Here is a 25,110-nt window from a genome sequence, read left to right on the forward strand (position 1 = left end):
TGACTGTAAGGCAGCTTTAGAAAGCTCTGCTGATAAAGACTTAAAATGTTTGCTTTTTTAACAGAACAAGCCACACTTTGATCTGAAGAGTCTATTAGGGCCACTATGCAAGCCTAGTAAGCCTCAGACGGCAGGGATGATGGTATTAGCAGTTGTTTATGAAATAAAGGGTAGAATTTACAAACTTCACAGTAAATACATGGGAACCAGATCAGGACAGGACAACGTTAAAGGTATGCTTCATGTTCAAAGAAGCACTATTTCTTTTTTTAAAGAAACCTAATCAAATACAGGAATTTGATTTGAAACTGAAATCTTCATTGGAAAACAAAGACCAAACTGCTTCATTATCTGCAGTTTTACTTTTGTTTAACGCATGGTTCTGTTCTGAAGGAAAGCCAAAGAGGTGAAAATAGATGAAAATATTTGCAAATGTAAATTATTTTGTGAAACTGAAACTCAAGTGTAATACAAATGAACTGCAAATAAAACAACAAGCTTAAATCCTACTTGCAATTTGCTGGTGTATGCATCTTTGCTGTTTGAAAGCAATTAAACCCCCACCCCCAACCTAAAATAAAGAATCTGTATTTTGTATGAACAGAAGCATTCCCAGTCATAAAAGTGCAGTTTTCCCTCCACTCTGCAAGTAATTTTAGAGGAAACTTCCAAAACTCTGTTCATTCTATGGCAGTAAAAGAGAAGACAAGAAAAATACTGCATGTCCACCTCTTGCTCCCCTCAGCTATAGGTACAGTGCCCCAAAGTGACCCAAATACTTTACATTCTGGTGCACCATGAGAGACTGAACTCCTTCACAGTCCTGCCAGGTGCCCTTGTTTAGGTACCTGGTTTATGTTTCAGACTAGCAGCTGGCAAACCTTCCAGCACACATAAACAGAATTTAAACTCCACTGAAACAGGAAGAACCACCATTGGAGCAGCTTTGTTTTCTCCAGGTCATAAAAGTATAAACATTCTTCAGAGTAGTTTTAGCACAGTGGCATTAACTTTTGAAATAATTATTGTTCTGCCCCTTACACCAATGACCACAATGGACATATTTTATATAATTAAAAACACACTTAATTTACCTTAATAGAGATTAACTTCAATGATAAATTGCTTATTTTGATATGTAATGATCACAAATATAATTGTGTTATAAAGACAAAATTAAATGTTATTTAGATCTGACTATGTCTCAAAGTTAGTGTAATTGGGATAATATTGTTCAATGGACTAAGAGATGGTTCATTCTTTAACAGTCTTTTTTGTTTACAGCCACAGCAATAAAGTAAGTGCCTAAAATGTTAATTCCTATAGTTATTTGTTTCAGTTTTTCTAGTAATTTTAAAAATAAATAACAATTATGCTCTTCTGTTATGGCACCATCCCAAAAAGAACACAGCTTTTTCCAGCTTGTTAGAAAAGGAACTGGAACCTAGTTAATCAAGACAGTTTTTAATTAAATGTGGAAAAGAATTTGGAAGCTTTAAAGTCTTTCATTATTAGCTTGATCATCTGTCATATGTACATCTCCTTTCTTACAGTGTTCCTCACAGGACTTCTGCCCTGTTACTGACAGAGTTACTCTAGTGAACACTTCACTTCCTATTTCCATCCCAGATAAGACCATTTCACTAACTTCCTTGTGACATGCTCATTAAATAGCCAAAATTAAATTCCCTTTTAGGTGTATTTTGTGTTAGCATCTTGAATCTTACTCTTCCAATTAAATGTTCCAATTTACACAATTGTATGACAACGAAAAATATTTTGTCTATAGAGAAGTAAAAAAAACCACAAAACAAAAAAAACGTCAGTGCTCTCAACAGCAAAACTTCCAGATTCATAAAAACCCAAAAACCCTAAATTTTTATAAAGACACCTCTCTCAATTGCACTGGTGCCTACCTGATACATCATAATTTTTAAAACTTTTGTCATTATTTTCAGAATTCTGTACAAGTCTCCTCTTTAAAGACATTCTTTTTTGCTATCACATAAGTTCTGTAAATTTTGCCAAATTATAAATCACTAAAGCTGAGAATACTTATTTCTTTGTGCTATTCATATTTTGTACAAAAGCATTCACAGGAGTGTCCACTCTTATATCAGAAATAGCATTTCTTGATGTATATCCCAACTATATATTCTAGTCCTCATGTTTAAAAACAGCTTAAGACTTTAACATGTCAAAGTTAAAATGATGGTAAATAATCAGAATGAAATGTATTGAAATTTACATTGTTGTGATTGTGTGGGAGGTGTGAGGGCACTTTGGTTGTTTTTATTAAATTGAAGCGAAATGTATACCTTAAAGATAGAAAACTAATAGGTACATATATTCATGGCCAGGCCAGGCCAGCCTGCAGGCAGTGCTGCACAGCTCTGGTAGGAATGGTGTTTGGACCTAAGCAAGGACATATCTGGGTGATTTGAAACACCAACAGATCAGCCTTGAGTCCACCTGCCCAAATCTCTGGAAATGTATTTTAGACTTCTGAAAGTGCAGTTTCAGTCTGGTGAAAGGTCTGGAGGTGAAGCCACATGAGGAGTGGATGAGGTCACTATGTCACTTCAGCCTGGAGGAGACTGAGAGAAGACCTCAGTGAAGTCAACAGCTTCCCCATGAGGGGAAGGGGAGGGACAGACACTGATCTCATCTCTGTGGTGACCAGTGACAGGATCTGAGGGAATGCCCTGAAGGTGTGGCAGGGGATATTTAGGTTGGGTACCAGAGGGTGGCTGGGCACTGGAACAGACTCCCCATGGAAGCCGTCACAGCACCAAGAGTGACAGTTGACTGTATTTGGTCAATGCTCTCAGGCTCATGGTGTCATTCTTTGTGCAGGGCCGGGAGTTGAACTCTGATGATCTTTGTGGGTCCATTTCAACTCAGGTTATTCTATACTTCTATTTCAAAGAGCTAATTTCTGGTCTGCTTAAAAATAAAATATTCAACTGGATTTAGATTCTAGGGTATGGAAATACTATTCTGTTTCTTGATATCTTTAACAAGGTAAAGCAAGATTAAAGAATGCAAACCCTAAGTCCTTATTCAGTGCTGGAAATTAAAAATAATAAGCGTGGCTGGCCTGTGTCCACAGGGCTACACAATTATACTTTAAATCCAGAACGCAAATGAAATGTCTAACACACAGTTAAACAAATCCACTTGATTTCCCAGAGCTACGTGCTCTGTTCTACTTCCAGAGTTCTGTTTTAATCAGAAAAGATAAACCACAATCATTATTAGTTCGTTTAATTACGGTAAGTGATGCCACATTTGAGAGCAGGGAAAAAACCCACTCTGTAACTGGATACTTCATGCAGTTTTTAGCAGACTAGAAATGCCCAATTTATTTTTCTTTCCAGAAGAAAATGCACCTGACAAAACCTTGGAATTACTTCTAGGACATTTTGAAAATTTCAGGTCTGATAAATATAACTGCCTCAGAGAAACTACTTTCTTCTTTAGAAAACTTCTCTGTGGATGAAAAGCACCACAAACTTGTCGAAGTTTTACTCACCAGATACAAACACTTAGAAATATATTCAAAAAAAATTTTGTAATACAGAATCAAAATAATAGAAATATTTATCAAATCAGACATGATTAGAAACCTCTCCCAGCCTTTTTTTGGCCCATTAACCAAACCTGCCAAGTTATAAACACCTTGCTAGACCTGTCCCCTTACACAATCAGACTTGTGGAGGCAGTGATGTAGTGCCGTAAACTAATCCTAAGCATCCTTCACCATGCCATAAACATTAGAGCAGAGCTGTAGGAAACTGGATCCTCTCTTGGCTCCAGCTAACGTTGCAGTTATAAATCTGATCAGGAGAGGAAAGTTTCCCCTGCAAAATAATGTACAGCCACATTAAGTCAATCCCAAATTAAGCCATATACGTTTTTAGAAAAAGTCTATGGAACAGCATTGGAAAAGATAGATCAGTTATTCCAAGCAATTTCAGGTGTGTAAAAAAGAGCTGTTCTAGCCATCATTTTGTCCCAGGAATCTAGAACAAAACCAAGAAACCCTCTCTAGCCATAAAACTAATAGCAGCGGGCTAGAAAAGCTTTTGCAAGATATGGTGTAAGTTCAGATACGACTGAAGGGACTAGGACATCTCTGGGGAGGAACTGGAAGTACTGAGTCCCAGAAATGTCCTTCCTTTCCTCTTCTGTCCAAGACAGAGCAGGGGAGATAAGAGAAGAATCTCAACTACAACCTCTGACTGAATGCAGCACAGTCACCTGGTAAATGTGACGGAGGAGGGAGCGGTGGTAATTTAACATCACTCTGAGCCATGTTTGCCATGACATGGCAGGGGGAGAAGATAATGGACAAGCAAAATACCTTGCATACCATCAGTTCTTACCCCTACATCACACAAACACCTGCAAGGTGCAACACAAACACCTGCAAGGCCCCTGCAGGGCAAGGAATTGTGTGCCTAGTGCAGGATTAGGCAGTCTGGCCATGCAAAAGGCTTGGTATCCTGCAGCTGGGATCTCCCCCTACAGCCAAGAAAGACATTTGCTAAGTTACTGCAGTTGTTCAATCACATTAACTACTCTGAGGGGGAGGCACTTGTTTCCCTGAAATCCCACTAAGATTATCACATTGCCTTTCACTGCTACCAAGGAACAGACAGCGAGAGCGAGCGCGTGAGGGAATGAGTGAGAGAAAGCAAAAAAAGCAGAGGGAGAGATGCAGTTGCAGCAAAGGAGCTGTCTTCAGGCTCAGCCCACCAAAGCTTAAGAAGCATGAAGCACCCATGGACAATCACTAAGAAAATACCTACAGTGAAGCTTAGAATCTCTGCAATTTCATGCACCAACAACTCCTCTTCTAATATGCCATTGGCACTATTTATCTCTTCAAAGAAAAAACAGCTTGTCATTTTACAAACTATGGAAAAACCATCAGTGCAAAAATAGTCGAAAAGCGGGTGTAAGTGATCTTTACAATTTTGTAGCACTTTGAAGATACCATAGTTTCTCAGGTTTTGAGATCAGTATTTATACTTAAGATAAAAGAGCAACTATCTTTAAAGGAGTTCCTTTCTACTCTGCAGTTTTCATTTCAACTTATCAACTGCTACATTTAATTACCATTTCAATATGCATCTAAAGCACTAAGGTCTTCTTTCTCTTAACAACGGAAAAAATATGATCCTGTGCATCAACAATGATACATAGGGAAGATTCTGACTGGATAGAAGGAAACTGTTTTCACTAGGAGGGTAATTAGGAATTGGAAGAGGCCATAAAGATTTGTAGAATGTTTGTTCCCAGGCCTTTGTTTTCAAGACCTGATAGGAAAAGCCCTCAGCAACCTACTGTGAACTCAGTGTTGACCCTGCTTAGAGCAGCACATTGAACCAGACAACCTCCACCTAACCTCAGTGAGTCAGTGATTCTATAGTCTACTGTTAGACAAAAGGTATCAAGTTCCTTGAAAACACCACAAAGAACCCCAGGAGTTTTACAGAAAGTTTTCAAAATTAGATGTTTTTAAAAACATTATCCATCGTGAATTTTGTACCAGGCTGCACTCTTTATGCATGATGCAGTTCAATCAATGAAAAGACTGACAACCTTTTACTAAAAGCACAGTTGTAACAAACTTATGAAGCACATACATTAAAATATAGCAAAAGAAAAAATCTACTTTTTAAAATATCCTTTGCAAATAAGTGATTCCTTTTATAAGTACAAGTAATAGCGTAATAATTTACAGACAACATTTAATGTGTTTCTTCATCACAGGTGTTTCTGATTAACACTGCATACATTCTTAAATAGACAAACACACACAGCCCAAGGAAGCTGATGCACACACCCATGCAGAATGCACTTTACAGGTGCAACTCATCCTCACCTTGAGATTGGGTTTTGCAAGGAGTTTCAACAGCTCTCTGATCTCACTGCTCAGCGGTTTGCTCTGCAGCTCCTCAGCCAGCTGGGTGGGAGATTGAATCAACACAAAGACCATTAGCAAAGCGTTGTTTTACCCAGTGCATCAGTGACAACCCAGAATCTATCTTGTTCAAGGTTACTACTTTCCAGCATGTTCAAACAGAAGCCAGCATGAAGGAAAACACCATCAATCACCGTGCTCCTGTTTCTGGCCCTCAGCGGACCAGATTTAAGCCAGGCCTTTTGGCTCAGTTTAACACAAGTAATCATTTTTGGCAAGGGTGCAGCCAGATCACATTCTGATTTATAGCAAAGGGGGCAAATCCCAGCACTTCATTTAAGTGAATGGTCCTTTGCGTGCAGACAAAGAACTTCTTGTAAAAATGACTGGATCAAACTTTGACACTGTCTATAAAAAACAGTTTTGAATGAGGTGGTGAAATCCACACTGCTTCCAAAAACCCACAGTAGCTGTGCTGTTTAGGACTGGGATAAGAAAGCAAAGTGCCCCTACAGTGCAAGCAATCTGAACCTTTTATTATGTTTACACATACACTGGAAGGAGCTTGTTAAATGTGAAGCAAGTTAATCATAATATAATTTATAACAGGTCATCAGCAATTCAAGCCTGTAAAATGCACAAACTATGTCCTAACAACAAGATCAGTAATTTATGTTTTGTTATACTACAAAATTGTGGCTTGGTGAACAATAGAGCAGCAGTCTAACTTTTAATCCCATGGCTATTTGGTTCACATCTTGGGTTTTCTTATCATGCCCTTCTCAACTAATTTGGACCCAAGAGGCATATTTTGCTGCAAGATTTTAGACTCAAACTATTTTTCCAGAAGAAGGAAAAGCTCAAATGCATTTCCCAACGCTGAACTTTGGTTTAAAATTCTGAAGCTACATGGCTCATAATGCAAAATGTGATTTCAGATAATCACTTGTTTTCTTTGCATTAAATCGGTATCATAAAAATGTCTCAAAGGAAGATTGGTTATTTGCAGCAAGTAATTTTATTTGTCTAACCTAATTTTAAATTTGTACTTTCATTTTGTATACATTTTCAAGATAAATGGATGGATGTATATTTTGCATAATTATATATAATAGGCAAATCTATTTGAAGAAGCCGTTATAGACATCAGACATGGTTTCAGTACCTTTTTTTCTTTTAACCTTCAAATTAACAGAGTGTCAAAAATTCATCACCTACCATCCTACAGACTTTTAACTATAGTTCATAGCTAAGAACATCCAGCAAGTATCTCAGTAATAATGCGAACAATGTTTGTGTCTTAATACCAAAAGATTAGAAAACAATCTCTGTAGGAAAGGGCAGGATAAATATTTTTAGACACAAAGCCAAATATTGAGGTAATCTGACTGCAACTGAGTCTGCATGTTGGAAAGGCCCTGCAAAACTGAAAATATTCTGTGACAGGAATGACAGCAGGTCTATGACATGGGTTACCTTTGGTTCTCTTCTCTTTCTTTAGATTATGATACTCATCACTGGAAAATGCAATCTATTAATTTGTGTTTCACTGATGAAGACAAGAAACCCCTCAGCAGAATGACCATTTCAGCATTTCTCCCTCAGATTAATTGTGCATAAGTATTAACTCCAGCAGAACTGGTATTGGCTTTGGTGGTACAAATGCAAATGCACATATGTAAGGTTTAGAACAGTGAGGAAAAATAATTACTGTTTAAACAGACATTTTAATCTTATAATTTAGTGAATTTTTTTCAGAGATAAAATAATTTAAAACTTGTTTTCCTTCATGTGATTTATACTGTTTTCCAAATATTTTCATTAAGGTTTTGGGCACATTTAATACCGTGTGATAGAAGAGGAGGAAAACAAAGATTTAAAGACTAAATTGTGTTTTCAGATTAGCAAACAGATACCAACCTCAGCTGGTCTAGACTGGATTTTTATTTGCTATTATTGTTGTTGTTAAGTGCTGAGATTTGAAACAGCTACCAGCAGCAGTACATGGCATACTTGGGACACACTGACACAGAGCAATCTCCTCCTATGCTAAAGACTGCAGGAAAAGCTGTCTGAAAACCTCCTCTATGATTTCTTGAGGGAACACAACATTTCAATCAGCTCTTTATGAAAAGCTGCCACTAAAGAGAGGGGAAGAAAAGCTAGGGAAAGGGTCGGATGTGGAGCGAGGCTGGTAAGGTGGGGAGCACCAAGGACTGGTCTTTAAAGCTTCTGGAGAAAGTTCTGAATCTTCTTTTCCCAGAACAGTCTTTCTACCAACCTTGAGGTCTTATTTGCTGTATACAGCTATCCTGCCAGTGATATTGTTGTGGTTTAGGAATGGTATTCTCCAATTTAGTACTCCCACTAAGCCATGCACCATTTTCCCTTCCCTCTCCAACTGGAGGCACAAATGTGAGATCACAGGATGAGGTAAGAACAATTTAATGGAAACGACAATGAGATAAGACAACATGCTATACTGCATGTATATACTATCACTAAATAAGTAATAACAACAATATTAATAACAAAAGGTGTAAGAAAAGAAATCATTCACATGGAAAAACTCCCTGATAACAGACAATACCAGATGGCTCTCTCCACCCCCTTTTCTTGACTGGAACAAATCCTTTCTTCCTGAAGAGAGTCCCTTTCACAAACTCTGAACTGATATGAGGTGGTATGGAACAACCTCCATGTCCTAACCATGCCCTCTCCCAGCTAGTGCAAAAAATTAACACTGTCCTGGCTGGAACCAAGAGAGATGTTTAGATCATTTGCATGAAATCATTAAGCCCTAAGTCAGACACTGCTGCTCCAAAATAAGAGGCAAACAGAATGTGTGATAAATTCTGCCTAAAAGTCCCTGGGGTAGAGGAGAGAAAAGGTATGGCAGCTGGGAATATGAAAATTTTTAGAAAAGCCTTGCCATAATTGCTACTTCTAAAACTGCTTTAAAAAATACCATAAGAATAAGAACACACTCCTTGAACAGTTGTATTTATGACAGCAGCACCTCAGATTTGAGTTTAAAATCAAGCAGGAAATATCTACTTCCTAATAGAAATATTGCCTTCTTTAACTATAGAACAGTTATTATCAGTAGGAAGAGAAAACAGTAATTTAAAGCCTATTGAAATGAACGTGTCTTTAATAACACCAACATGCTCTCAAATCCCTGAAGTTGACAACCAGTCAAAGAAACATGCCAAAAAATGAAGAGCACTTTAAACCTGAAACTTCAGAAGTTTGGGAGTTACAAAGCCTACTGCATGTAATTTTGCCTCCTCAAAATTTGCTGATAGCTACCAAAACATAGACAATCATGCAATGTGCTAGCCTGACTTCAGCCACCAAAGGACATCCTTATCCTATGAGACAGTGCCCATAAAAGCCACAGTTCACCTACAAATAATTAATGAAGAAGCAGCAAGAGCATCTATTAAAAAGAAGCTGTACATTTGAAGTAGGTAGATGCCTAGACACAATCATGTCCCAACATGTACACTTAAAAATACCACCATCTGTACATAATAATACATTCATAGAGTTAAAAGTCCCAACCTGTCTCAACTGAGGAGTGACAGAGTACTTTAATTTGGAGATTTCCAAAACTATACATTTTACATGGGTCTGAACTAAGAATGAGATTGCTCAGCATTTTTAAAAGTATCAAAACTAAGTTTTGCATCCAAAAATAAGAAATTATTTTTATTAAGAATTTTAGCCCAGAGATCCATAACACAAATATTAGCAAGGATTATTAATATGTCAGCAAGAACTTAATGAAGAGAATTTCAACCAGCTTTCTAATTTTCAAAATTACTATCAACACTGTTCAAAGCTATGTGAAGGTTAAAAAAATGTTACTAATATATGCCTGATGTCAAGGCTAGTGTATTATTATAGTTGGTATGTTACAGGATATAGCTCTCCTCCTACTCAAACATGATTAAATTACCGTGTATCCTCTTTTCAATAGTCTCAAATAAGCCTAATTTAGTTTTTTGTTTAAATGCTACCAATCTCAATTCACGACTTTACTCATATGTAAAATTTAAAAACCAAAATCAATTAATTATATGAATAGATAGTTAAGATTTTAAAACATCTATTAAGTATGTAAAGTTTCAAACATGCTGTATTGGAAATGGATCCTAATACATATTGCCTTTTCCAAAAAGCAACCTGATATCATCAATTGCAACAAAGATTTCTGGATTTCACCTAAACCACAGTTTATTAAACATTTCTCTATTCTGGCCTACCTCAGGGTTCAGTCATAGTTTATACAGGTGTGTTCACAATTCATCTGAATCCTAGAATTAACCAAATAGCAAGAAATGGCAGGTTGGATTTTTTTTCTTGAAAATAAAAATTATAGTAACAGGAAATTAACTACTCCATCAATGCTGACCACTTTAACAATTTATTTTTTGGTTATGAAGGTAATTTGGAAAGCTCCCATATCAATAAATCACTACTGTACTTTTTCTTAAATAGTTTTGATTTTTTTCAACAAACCTCCATTCTAGGCATTTCATATGCTTCATTTCTGTAATATTATTTGTCATTTCTCATGTTCTGTCAGCAGTGCTGCTATCTCATTTGTCTTTATTTTTCCAAAGCATTCCTCTTGTCTGTGACTTTCTCAAAACACTAATAGTTGACAGGTTTTCCCCTCCCAGTAGAGTTCCAACCTGTAATTTTTATTGCTTAGTTACTAAAGCAGAACAAGAGGCTACCTAGATGCAATGTTTTTATAACATGCAAGTGAATAAAAATCAAAGTAATATCAGCAACAAGCCCAGTGATGACAGAAGCTTTGGAAACCTTTGCAGCTTCTTATGATTTCAGCTCAGAGGATTACATTCATATGTTTGCACTATGAAGAGTTCTGCTTGCAGACAGTTTTCTGGTAGACTTGGTACCAGTGATCTCAGCAGGGGACACTTACATCATCTGCCAAGGCTGCTGCACCATGGAGTATGGGCATCGGGTTCTGTTTTTCATAATAATGCAGTTTTTCATGAATCTGGAAGACAATAGTACAAAGTGATAAGTTTATTTAGCAGCATGAGAAACAGTACAGAATAACCCTGTTGAGTCTGTTGACTGTCTGTAACTGAACATCCTTATAGTAACCTACAGGCAGCAATCATGTAAATGCAATTCATCATCATCCTCTGTTGAAGTGCTAAGAATATGAAATCAGATGGAAAAAATGCTTAGTATGCAGACCAACCCACAGAAAAACTAAACATTTGTGATTTTTCTCTCCTGGCTTTCTCTGTCCATATTTCTAACATATTGCTTCAAGTATCAATTACATTTTATATTGCTGCTGAAAACACAAAGCATAATGTGTTTATCCCCAAGATGGATATAAAAACCCCTGTAAATTATGATTTATGAAGTGAAATAATAGCTTGCCACCCACATCTTGACAGACAACTTGACGGAGCGGCTGCCATCATTAAAATAATTCAGAAACAAGGGCAAAGGAGTACTAACATTAATTCTAACACATCTGAAAGAAGGAGGCAGTCCTTCAGCAAGTGAAGGTCTTTAATGAATAATTATCAGCATTAAAGATGCACTGTGCTTCAGTTCTTCCTGAAAGGGAAAGGATACACCATTATTTAAACGCTGCCCTGTTCCCTCCTCCACAAGTTACGCATTTCAAAATTTAGGTGTTTTCCAGTATGAATGCTTTTAAAACCCAAAGTATTTTAAGACTTCTAACAAGTTTCTTTGTAGCCATTTCAGAATAGCATAAATATTAAATATTTAACTTTATTAACATTATTTTCCTGAAGATACATGGATATACAAATATCAATTAAAATCTAAAAAAAGAAGACAACGGTAGTCTGAACTAATGTAAATATACCCGATTCTTAGATTTTGTGCTTTAATTCTGCTGCTCCGAACGAGGCATGAACTCCAGATGGTTGGAGGAGTTGCAGAAGGAGCTAAATCAGGGACTTCTGTGCTTGGCAAGGAGGGGAAAGCAAGGTCTGGCAGAGGCCGGAGGGTGCAGAATTTGGCTGGGGACTCCCTCATGTCCTTGGGTAACAGGATCCCAAATGATACCCTAGCACTTCCCAGCACACTGCTGGGGGAGGAGCGGGACATGCCAGGCAGTACAGACAGATTTAAAGAGCAAGCAAACCACTCTTTGCACACTGAAACTATTCAGAGTTGACCAGATCATGTCCATTTTGCACCAAGTGTTCCCTCCAGCCTTCCCCACATCTTCCACATTTGCTTTTCTCTGCTTACTTCTCCCCCAGCAGCACTCACTCCTCTCACTGCCTAGGACCCCCTCACTCTTTAATTTAAAGCTCATTCTTTCAGTCCATTCTTTTTAATTTACAATGAACTTTCACAAATATGTCCATAACAAGATAATGCCATCATGTCAGTGGCACTTGTGCTTTCTGTTTTTCCTGTCTTCTGCTGTGCTTCATAACTCTAAGTCCACATCTGTTTTTCCTCATTTAGTCTGTACATTCTTCGAAGAGCATGTTAATACAATATGGCATAGCAAGGTTTAAATCTTGATTGATTCCTTCATCATTTCTGCAACCTTAACAAGACTATTTCAGTATGTCATTGGTTAAAGGATGCTGAAGTTCTGACATACCATGGATAAGCATGAAGGCACCACAGTTGCTTAATTTATAAACTGTAAAATAATTTGTTCTCATCTGGAAACTACATGGAAAGCACTACTGTCTCCAGAAGATGAATCAGAATTTTACATCACTTATGTAGACATTGTGTACTCAGCAATTACTTAGAGTAATTCATACTGGATTTCACAAAACTGTAAGTGACCAGACAATTTCATATTTCTAGCTCACAAAGCAGAGAAACTAAACAAAACAAGGAGCTACAGCTCCCCGAGTTTGGCAGAAATTTGTGATTTACTTGGTCTGTTAACTTGAATAACTAAAAGGCATAGTAAATCAAAAAGTCTCAAACCCATCATTTTTTGATTGTTTCGACAACATCTTGATTTTATCCAGATTGAGCTTCTGTCAGCTCTGAGGTTAGAAGCAGTTGTCAACATTATCCCCTAGTTTCTCACAGAAAATAGAAGTGCCACTGCTGATTAGGCTGCTTTTATCCTGGACAACCTGTACATATCTTTAACACTGAAATTAATAAAAGGAAAAAGTCAACCAAACAAAAAAAAAAAAAAACAAAACTGGACATAGCCTTGCTTAACCCATCTTTGAGAAAAATGTTACACAACTGTAAATTCATGCAACAAAAACTTGGTTTTCAAGAGGTGGCACAGTGTAATCTGAACTTGTTATTGGCTCTATCTATAGCCAGAAATGGCATAAATGACTGAAAACAAATTTTGATTTTCCTAAGAGTGGATATTAGATTCCAGTTAAGCATTTAAGCCAATCATTAAGATTTTATTTGATTAGGGAGGAGTTGTACAGGGTAACTACCTAACCAAAAAAACCAGAAGCTAAAAAAGTAAGCAGGAAAATTTAACTGCTACTAGACAGTTCTAGATATTGGCTTTTGCTACATCAGGTTGAAAATTTTATTAATTTGCTGTACTAACACAATGAGTGGCTCTAGGGATAAACATTTTATGGTCTATGCTAACAGACACTGCAACTTCAGCACACTTCCATTCGAGATGCAATACAGAATGGGTTTTTCCCCCAAATATCTGATTTTATTTGACAGTAGTATGCCCTCTTAGTTGAATCTATTTTTAAAATCAGATCATTAGATGACAACATCTGTCTTTCACATCTTTGTCCTTTGAATGATATACCTACAGAAATTAAAAACCACTGGTCTGTGCACCGATGCAATCAATATGCAATACAGGGATTACCTTTCATATTAGTATAAAATTACCACATGCATCATAAAACCTCACATCTCTAACTTCAGGATCAGTAACGTATCCACGATGCATGCAGCACTTTTATACAATATATTGCTGAATGCAGTAAGACAGGAGATTTAGCGCAACTCCACTGATAAAGCAAAAATTTCAGTGAAGCAAAAATGCATTTTCAGACAACTCCTTCCCTCCTTGTGTCTAAAAATGTATTCCAAGATGATTTGTTCCATAATTTCCACCACAGATCACAGCACTGCTGACTGGCCTCTAGTCCTTCATGTTGCATTTTTAGGCCTTTTTTGAGGACAAGTGCAGTACTTGCCTTTTCCTACTCACTGGGCACTAAGTCACCTCTGTTGTCTTTCAAGAATGACAGAGCACATTTGCAAGCTCACGTGCTAGCCTTTGAATCTGCCAGACTTCAGGGTGATGAATGACTCCATCTATGATAAACACCTTTAGAGAAACTACTGTGCACGCAGCCATATGCTTTGGCAACCTCTCCACATGCTGTCTTTCAGTTAATTATTTTACCAAATACAAAATTTTTACATCATGCTAATACATGCACACCAAGCACTGCATTTCCAAATTTCAATTCTTATACAAGTAGAATTTGAAATCTGAATACCTAGATTAAGTGACTACATTGATGAAAATGAATAATGTCAAGTAGCCAAACACAGCAATGAAAAGCAAAACAGGACAGGGTGGTGCAAATAGTTCACCCCTATATGCTGCAACACCTTTACAAATGTTGCTCAATGAAATTCAACTCTAACAGAAGTTAAAACCCCTCTGGAACATTTTCAGAGAAGTATGAGAGCAGATTCAAAAGAAGAAGCAAGAGCATTCACCTACTCAAGATAAGATAGATCATATTTGCAGCCATGTGTTTGAGCTTTAATCTAAAGAATTCTATTTCATACAAAAGGCAACTTTAGCTTACAGTGCAATACTGGATGTCCAGTAACTCTAGTACTATTGCCTTATTTCTACTAGAAACTTAAACAGCGTATGGAAAATATAGGACTGTGTCATGCTTAAAAGTAGGAAATATAGTACATCTGTTTTAAGTTCTTCTGACATTTACATGTAAAGCCTCAATGCTGAAAATCTCTTCACAGATGAGACCAAGTCTGTTAAAGCAAGAATTATATATTGTAAATAAAACATAAAAAGCTGTTCTGCTGAACAGATGACTAAGTTGTGCAGGGTTTTTTTTGGTTGGTTTTTTTTTGTGACTACCTATTCTTTTCACTGTAAAGTAAGAAGATCTATGAGGTTCTGCAAAAACTGACAACATACTCTGAAGTTATGCCCCAAGAGGGAAAAATAATAATTTGCAAATTAATACAATTTTTGGCACACTTGTAAGCAAGAAAGATTGTTTCTGGATTTTCCCAGAGAGACTGAATTGGACTTTCAATAATAAAGCAGAGTAGTGTCCTCAGCCAGGACTATTTCAAAACCCAAGAGGAGCTTTCTAAGTCAGAAAAATAAGAATCTTAGCAAAGAGTCCTACAAAATAACTTAATTTCTCCTTTTAGATTTCTTAATTTCCATGTACAGTTCTAATATCATATGATTGCAAATAAAACAGGGGAGTGGGATAAGCATGTACCAAAGGTGCCAAAGAGTCAACAGAAGACAAACTTAGTCTTTTTGACAGAACAGTTGGCATAGGAAAAGAGTAAGTGTATGTAAAAGTACAATATGCAAACACTTGTAACCCAAAAAAGCACTGGCCATCAATGAGCCATACCAGGATATAAAAGACAAGAACACTGTCAAACACATAGTGTGAAAATGTTCTGCCTACCACACAAGGGTGTCACCAGTTACTCAGACATGTCAACACCTCTGGATAAGAGCTTTTTTTATGCTAATGACACCTTCCTGACAGGAGGTTCTGAACAGGATCTTGTGAGTATGTGAGTATTGCACTGACCATCATTCTGGGGCAGACATCAATTCTGGACCAGAGTGTTTCTCCTTTTGAGAAACATCAGAAGCTCACACCCTCTTATGAGGTGTATAAACATTCCCTTACTTGGGTTTTATTTCATGAGATGAGATATCACTCAGCATAAAGATACCATACCTGCAACATTCGTTTTAGCACCACATCATAGACATTTCTGGGGTTTTCCTCTGGACTATCCTAGTCTTGCCTGCTGAATACCCATTAGCAGCTGATGAGCTTGCTGAGTTTCAGCAGAAAGGAACCCATTTCATACACTGGACTGGTGATGTAAAACCAAAGCAGCAGAAGTTGAGAAGAACGGAAATTGCTTAAAAAAATGCACTAGTGATCTGAACCAGAATGTCAATATAAGCACACACAAAGCATCAAGATGTGTCTAGAAGGCAGGCACTGAGTATATTGTTGTACAAAGTCCATAACAGTTGGGAGAACATCTCCCTAACTGCTCTCTTCATTGTATTTTTCCCCATATATTGACTGCAAGGGTGTCTGAAATCAAAGCACTGACAAAAGCCATGCAGCTGCTGTATTTATTGGCTTAATCCCTTACATGGATGCATAATGGAAGACTCTTTTACACAGAGAAGCTGTTAACTGTCCAAAGTTTCAGGTTCATGTACATTTGCAAAAAATTATTTAATTCCACTAGTGGCACCACTACGAAGTGGTGCTACTACAAAGAGAAGCATCTATACATGAAAAAGCCACAGCAGATTAAGAGAAAGAAAAAAGAAAGCAAAAGAAAAACTGCTGAGGGAAGAGTAAGTGCTAGTTTTGGCTTAATCTGCAATTTGTGTTCTGCATCTGAAATACCTGAAGCAAGAGAAATCATTCCAAGGCACTCATGACTGTAAAAGACACATTTGTGAATAGTTCCAACATTTACACAGTAAGATTTCAAGACAGGAATTAGGGTTTTCACTAATAATATGACCTTAACTCTAGGATTTAGACTCATACATTCACTGTCTAAATTTACCAGCAACTTTGAGTCAAGGTAAAATAAATAAGCAAGAATGAAAAAAAATAAAGGATGGGCTACCATGAAACAAATTAAAATAACTATAAAAACCATTCAGAAATGGCAATTACATACCATCATCTCTGCTGAAAGAGAATGCATATTTTGCTTGATGTAGAATTTTAATTAAAAGATTGCTTAATTCCCTTCCTTTCTCCTTCCAGAACCATACTGTATCACATGAAAGTAACAGAAAAAGTAGCCAACTCTTTGATTTATCCTTATCACTCAATGGTGGTCTGTAAGCCTATTTACACAGGACAAAATGCAAAACTATTCATTTGTTCCCAAACCTTCCTATAGTCTTTATCATTGCAGCTTTGGTACACTAAGGAACTTAAATACATTAACAACTCTGCAGAGCTATGGCATGATGAACACAAGGTGTAGCAAAACCTAGAAGACATACAGCCTTTAAATCATATTCTAGTCATAGCAACTGAACTGCAGCTAGAGATAGAATACTGCTAAGAAATTAGCATCATATATTTTAAAAAACAGAAACAAAATAGAAATTAATAAATCATAGCTAACTATTCAAAGTTTGCAATGAGCATTTCAATCCCCATAGTAACATTTAATTGCCTCAAATATAAAACAAGTGATTGCAGAATGGCCTCTGAGAGAATCTCACAAGAATCAAAGCATGCCTCAGAAGGCTTAAAAACAGATACTCACAGATCTCAATTCTAGCCCAATTTGTCACAGCAAAAAGTTTCAGCACAAGAGATGAGCAATTCTCCTTTAAGCCTTTTTTCCAAAAATTAGAAGCATGAACAGTGGGATGTGCCTGCAGATCTGTGTCCCAGAGCTATGTCTTGTAATATTTCTAATTTAGAATTTCCTGCCTTCATGCTAGTATCATCAAAGAATATGAGAGAAAATTAATAAATACCTCCACTATGCTCATATACCATGAGTTCCCTTTAGCTGAAGACCAAAGAGAGCCTTTAAAACTGAGGCCCATTAACCCAGCACTGCCAAGTCCACCACTAAACCATGTCCCTAAGTGCCACACCTACACATCTTTAAAATACTGGGCAGCCTGCTCTAGTGCTGGACTCCACCCCTCCAGTGAAGAAATTTTTGCTAAAATCCCACCTAAACCTCCCCTGGTGTTACCTGAGGCCATTTCCTCTTGTCCTATTGCTTGATACTTGGGAGAACAGACTGATCCCAGCTGGCTGCAACCTACTTTCAGGTAGTTGTAGAGAGCAGTAAGGTCTTCCCTGAGCCTTCTTTTCTCCCCCAGCTTCCTCAGCTGCTCCTCATCAGACTTGTGCTCCAGACCTTCTCCCAGCTTTGCTGACCTTCTCTGGACATGCTCCAGCACTGCAATGTCCCTCCTGAGCTGAGGAGCCTAGTACTGAATACAGAATTTGAGGTGCAGCCTCAGCAGTGCTGAATACCAGGGGGTGATCACTGCCTTGGTCCTGCTGACCGCACTGTTGATGATCCAGGCCAGGATGGCGTTGGCCTTCTTGGCCACCTGGAACCTTGCTGGCTCACATTCAGCTCATCTCAGCCAGCACCCCTGGGTCCTTTCCTGCCAGGCAGTTTTCCAGCCACTCTTTCCCCAGCCTGTAGCACTCCAGGGGTTGTTGTGACCCTTGATGCCCTTGTCCAGATAATTGATAAAGATATTAAATGGAGCTGGCCCCAATACCAAGCCCTGGGGAACACCACTGGTGACCAGTGACCAGGTGGATGTAGCTGCATTCACCAACATTCGCTGGGCCCAGCCACCCTAACAGCTCTTTGCCCAGCAAAGAGCACACCCATCCAAGCCATGGACAGCCAGCTTCTCCAGGAGATGCTGTGGGAAACTGTGTCAAAGGTTTTACTCATGTCCAGGCAGACACATCCACAGTCTTTCCCTAATCCAATATGCAGGTCCCTTGTCATAGAGGGAGATCAGATTGGTCAAGCAGGATCAGCCTTTCCTCAACCCATGCTGGCTGGGCCTGATACCCTTGGTTATCCTGTAACTGCCATGTGATGATCAAGAAATCAGCTTCGTGACCTTCCTAAGATCTGAGGTCAGGCTGACAGGTCCTAGTTCCCTGGATCCTCCTTCCAACCCCTCTTGTAGTTGGGTGTCACATTTGACTTTCAGTGACTGGGACCTCTCCAGTTAGCCAGGGCTGCTGGCAATGATGGAAAGGAGCTTTGTGAGCACTTCTGCCTGCTCCCTCGATACTCTGGGGTGGATTCCCCCTGGTCCCATAGACTGGTGTGTGTCTAAGTAGGTCACTCACCACTCACCACTTCCTCCTGGATTACAGGCCTTCATTCTGACCCCTGTGCCTGTCTTCCAGCATAGGGGTTTGGTACCCACACAACTGATCTTACTGTTAAAGACTGAGGCAAATAAGGCATTTCTCAGCCTTTCCCTTGTTCTTTGTCACTATGTTTTTCCCCACACCCACTCAAGGGTGGCAATTCTCCTTCTCCATTTGTTGCTAAAAGGAGGTAATACAGTAATAGCATTTGCTATTTTATTTTTGCAATGGTAAGCAAAACAGATTAAATACTGGCTACAAACCCAGTTATTCATGCAGAGCTTCTAAAAATGTTTATTTTACTTTTTAAAAAATTCACTTTGAATTCATTGTTCCTTATACAATAAAATAAAGGTCCTATTATATGAGATTTCACAGACTTCATTCAAAAGGGCCTTTTTTTGTCAGTAATAGGCAAAGGTTTTGATGACTTTGCTTATAGGAAAAGGGTCCCTAGATAGACAGAGGAAGTTCAGACCAAAGATAAACAAGTTGCACTTGCTCCAAAATAAATTTCTCTGCCCCTTTAGAGCCAAACAGTCTACATGGCTACTGTATACAGTATTTTCAAAATTGTTTTTCTGTACTTTTAACCCCAATTCCAAAGGAAGGAGCATCAGAACAATTCCAAATCTGAATGAAACTCTCTCATGTGAGCTAAGGACATGAGGTCCTTGAACAGAAAGAACAGGACATAGACTTTTTTTCCTTTGAAACAAGCAGTCTTCAAACTGCAGTCTGCGGATGCTGAAAGATCCCTACAATTTTAATGCACTATGCTTCATAAATAAATTTTCAAATAAAATCTGGGGAATAAACCCATCATGTCCTAGTCTCAATAGTACCAGTCAGAATTTGATAAAAAGTATAGCAATTCTCTTCTCCAAAAGTACACACTGACCTGTGTAAACACACGTTAAAATTCTTAAAAGTTTGAGGGAAATACTTCATTAGAGCAATACTGAACTCAGGATTCCAGGTCTCAAATTGCTCTTCCCAGTTTATGGCCCTTTGTCTATATATTCCCACTTTGATGCTCCCCCCTCCATCCCTCAGTATTATTATTTTAATAAAAACACTTTTCAAATCGAAGCATTCAGATTTAAATGGAAGACAGAATTTGAGGTGGGCTCATGTAAGTGTCTATTTTTCTCCCTTCCTTTCATTAAGAAAGTGTTCAGCATTCACAACACAATATACCAAATCTTTCATTAAAGATCCTGACTCAATTCCCAGGAAATTTTGTGCAGTACTGCAGACAGAGCAAACTGACCATGCATACAGTAAAACTCTCAAAGTCATACATAAAAGACCATAAGGTTCAATGGTAACAGTACTCAGAATTATAACCATTTTTTATCCGAAGATTTAAAAGCACATCACCAAAGGAACTAAGCATCAGTTTCCTCAACACCAAAAGGAAGACAATGACTAATCACAGACAAAAAGTGTATTTGATTTCCAAACCAATACTGCTACAATGACATCTCTTTAGGAAAAAGTACTGTAATCTTACATTTTTTGATATTTCAATTACTGATAGCAACATACATATCACCAACTGCAATATTTGTTTATATGTCAAATATATCAGGAGATCTTTATTTCTAAGTGACTTTTAAAATATACTTTTACTTAAAGAATACTTAATGCAAGTAAGAAAGGAACTGTAACTCCCACTGAAGATCTTCAGTGTTGAGGAAGAGCAGACAGAAAAGTTGCACAGTTGTAATGAAATAAAGATGGAAACATTTACTGCAATAATCAAACAGTTGTTTATATAATGATTCTAAATAAAAAACTTGATGAAAAACATTGAATTCAAGGCAATAATGAACTAAAAATTAGTTCAAATAAAAGTTAACAAATAAAAAATTAAAATTTAAAAAAAAAATTATCAGAAAAAGACAAATACCTGTCTCTATTATTTTAATCCCACCTTCCAAAAATAAACTTCGGGTTTTGTTATTGTTTGAAGGGCACCTTTCATTTTTCTCACCGAAAAATCTTCTTTTCAGGTATCACCTGACTGTGTCTAAGTAACACAACAAAGACTTGCAAAATGTATGCCTAACTAATTTGAATTACTATGTATAACAAATAATCCAAAGAACTGATCTAAAACATCACAAGTTAAAAACTTCAAGTCTTTGTATTGGTTAGATTTTAAGAAATATAAAAGTTTCTTCAGCTTTATAGCAAACCTTTTTTTAACAGTGCAAATATAATGTTACTGTTTTATATAAAAAAGTGTTTCTCCTTTTAAGGTCTGGTGTAGGTTTTAAATTTAAAGATCTTTATGAATTTGAGAGGAGGAGTTTTACCTTAGAAAAATCAGAAAATATAATCATTCTTTGATCCTGAATATCAGATTTGAATACTTCAAATAAATAAAAAAATCTAAAATAGGTATGCATATTTATACTGATAAATATGACCACAAAAAGGAAAGAAACAAGACTGGAGATGCTGCTGAAATGTAAAGAACAAAGATCACATCAACAGCTGCACTTTAGAAACCATCATTATCTGAAATCCTTCTAAGCAGAAAACATGCTAGCAACAGCACTCTTCTAACAGCTGAGGGTCACCTGAACATTTCATGACAGGTGATCAAGTTTGATTATCTGCAACTTTAAAAACCCAAAGCAGTATTCCATTATTTCCTAGTGTTAGTATGTTGGTTAGCAAAGAAAGAACCATAAAGTGAATTCAAACAGAAATGTACAATATTTTCTGTGCCAATACTAATAACCATTCATGTTACATTACTCCCAAAGTTCAAGTCAGAGGACTGAAGAGGTAACTTGCTAAGAATATGGAGAGAGCATGTTAAAAAAAAATTAAATTACACTTAAATTAAATTAAACAAGCACTTTTCCAAATAAAAAGCTAACAGGACAGGTTTTAAATTAACTGTATGGTCCTGCTTTGTCAAATAAATAGAGCAGAAGAATCTTCAATGTGAGACAGAACTGAAAGATTCTTTGCAAACTGAAAGATGTCTTTGCAAATCTGCTAAGAAAGTATAGAAACACTGTGCAATAAGAGCAGGTCCCCAGTTCACTGCTAATAAACTTCCTTGAAGTCTAAGTTTAGGATTTAATTTAGAGGCTAGAAACACAACAAGTATGTGCCTAGATTTAATACTTACCACAATAATACCTCAAATGTCTCAATGTTTTCTTTCAAAAAACACCTACACTTATATAAACATTAAAAGGATCTAATTCACCCACAAGTATATTTTTATCTGTAAATGTTCTGCTTCGTAAATTTCATTTCTTCTGATACTACTGGTTTTAAACATCACAAATTCAAACTGATATTTTTATTTCATTATACGGAACAAAATTTCCAGACTTTTTCCAAAAGAAAGTGACTTTCACTGTTCTGTTAACAATATAAATCCAAAGGAAAGAACTTTCCTAACCCTGCTCTCTGAGTAAACACAATTCCAACAGGAACAACAGCTAAAACTACTTGTTTGATTGTCAGATGGTTGCTTTTTTCAGCAAGCTCCATTCCCCGTAGAATTAAGATTCTAGAGAAATGCCATTTAAATATTAATTGACGAAAACAGGATTTGCTGCATACAGCAACTTTGGCATAGAATTGGGCTTCTTCAGTTTTACTATTCAAACAGACTGCTAACTTTAAATCATGAAGAGCTGGGTTTACTCCTGCTTAGTACAGTAAACATCTTCCTTACAGTCGGTACTCAATGCAAGATAGTCCCAGATTGAATTCGATTCAGGTTCACTGAAGAGATCATTTCTGTGCAGCTCAGAGTTACAGAATTAACCCATTCAATACCCAAACTTAATTCACAGACATGGACGTCTATGCTTTAAGCTAAAATTAAAGACATCTATATAAATATACATAGACATACATTTATCAATTAGCACCATCTAGTGGGGTCAGTACAATTTATGCGATGTGAGAAATACACAGCTCACTTTCTGCTTTTTCTACATCCTATGCAACATGTCATGATACAGCACAGGTCATGTAATTAATAAAACTCAGACACAAAGACAAAAAATCAGCAAAGAAAAACAACAACAACACAAAAGACCAAATAACTCACAACGCTATGGTTTTCCCTTATAAAGTACATTGTAAGAAAAACACTGACATTGAGAGCTGCATGTCCATACATATCAAAATTTACTCATAGGAATAAAAAGCCCAATCTTTTAGACATTCATACCCATGCAAAACACAATTACAATTTAATTACTATTTTCTACTCTTACTCTTTTGCTTCCCTAACACATGCCTCAAGAAAAATCTGCCACTCTTTAAAAGAAGCTACTCCGAAGCATCAGATAATGCAAAAAACCCTTTTATTTAAGGCCTCCATCATCAGAGCAGAATTTTGCTGTAAATACAACTTTTGCTAAAACTGCAGCAAAGTCCAGCAAACACTGGATCCCAATCCAAAACCCTAATAAAATAACAGAGTAAATACTTTTAAAATATTCACAACAATTAATTAAAAAGAGGTCAATTATAAAGAGATACTGAGGACTAACCTTAACCATTAATGCAGTTTCTAAATATGAAACCCAGAAATGGATTTTTAGTCAATTCTGCACTTAAAACTGCTGGAGACTTAAGTCATGCAAATAAACAGTGTTGAAGAACTCCAAATGTAAAAGTCATCAGAGGTAGACTCCCCCAAACATCAACCTTAGGCAGGACAGACAGACAAACAAAAAGCAGCTGCATGTGAAGGTGCTTAAATGCACCAAGCAAAATCTCTGCCAGCCTCTGCCAACAGGCAAGGGAGCTAAAAACATCACCATTCCCTTCTCCCTCTGCCTGAATACTGTCCATGTTAAAAAACCAAGCAAAACAAAACAGGAAACAATCACTAACATTATGTTCATACTTAAGAGTATTTGGACAAGTCACCAGCGTAAAATTAAACATTTACTCAAATGTTCTTTAATGAAATCATGGCCACGAAAGCAAAGAACACCTGTGAAGACATGCTTTGCATTCAAGCCTTCCCTTTTCTCTAAAAGTGGTGACTGGTCACAAAGCCTGCCAAGCAGATCACAACGCACCAAACAGACCTTGGACAATGAGGGACAGACACAAAATCACTTTTTTTTTTTCTGGGAATAATGGTAAAAGAAGTTGACAACAATTTTTTATATCTAGAAAAAATATGTAAACGGGGCAAAGTTAAGATCAATCAAAACCAGCAAATGAAGACTTGCAGTGAATACTTCAGAAGGCACAGAAGGTAAGAAGAGAAGCTGCTGAGGCCTCCACTCTGCAGCCAGGGGCCAGGCTACATATTAAACTGCATGGAAATCAAAACAAAGAGCTTAAAATAAATCAATACCAACAAGTAAGATTTATAGCAACAATTTTAATTTAAAAATACATGAAGACAGCATCTTAATTTTTCTTAAAAGCATACAGGGGTACACTAGGTGTAAAATGTCCTAAGTAACTTCAACCAGAAAATTACAATAGTTTTAAAAGACAAAATTAATTCTCAACCTTCCCTGTAGAGGACAGAGAAACACCAACACTTAAGTGCAATGTGTGCTGTAGGAAAAAGAGAAATATGAAAAATAATGACAAAATATTGGAAGAAAATTGCAGTAATTTAGGAGAGATTTACTGCCATTTCCGATACCTTTTCAGACCAGTGCACTCCAAGTTTTGCACTAAATCACCTCAAAATACAAATCTGTTTCACAGGAAGCTTCAAATCAAAGCAAACATAATTATTTATTTTTATATTGGAAGGGGCAACACAAATGTATTTGCACAGGTGTACAAAAATTACAGCCACACCATATCTTTAAATATTGGAAAGCTGGTAGAAAACAGCAGAAATTGCCCAATGAGGAGACAAGAGTAACAAAGATAAGGGAGCTGCATTGATACTCCTACCATTACAAAAAAGAATATAGTGAAAAATTTAGCAATTTCATTCTTGTAATAAGGATCTATAAATATACAGACCAGCAA

General features: G+C 37.0%; 1 protein-coding gene across 1 annotated transcript in view; it reads right to left on the bottom strand.

Annotated features, from left to right (window-relative positions):
- MPP7 (MAGUK p55 scaffold protein 7) overlaps positions 1-25,110 on the bottom strand; it is a gene marked incomplete at its 3' end in the record, with an annotated part of 139,940 nt that overhangs the window by 51,253 nt on the left and 63,577 nt on the right. The window contains exons 4-5 of the mRNA XM_084216419.1: positions 10,893-10,970; positions 5,894-5,974 (exon numbers count right to left, since the gene is read on the bottom strand). Of these exons, the coding sequence (XP_084072545.1) occupies positions 5,894-5,974; positions 10,893-10,970 (159 nt within the window). The remainder of the gene's footprint in view (positions 1-5,893; positions 5,975-10,892; positions 10,971-25,110) is intronic.

Source organism: Fringilla coelebs, assembly GCF_963513975.1.
Source record: "Fringilla coelebs genome assembly, chromosome: 1".
NCBI classification, from domain to species: domain Eukaryota; kingdom Metazoa; phylum Chordata; class Aves; order Passeriformes; family Fringillidae; genus Fringilla; species Fringilla coelebs.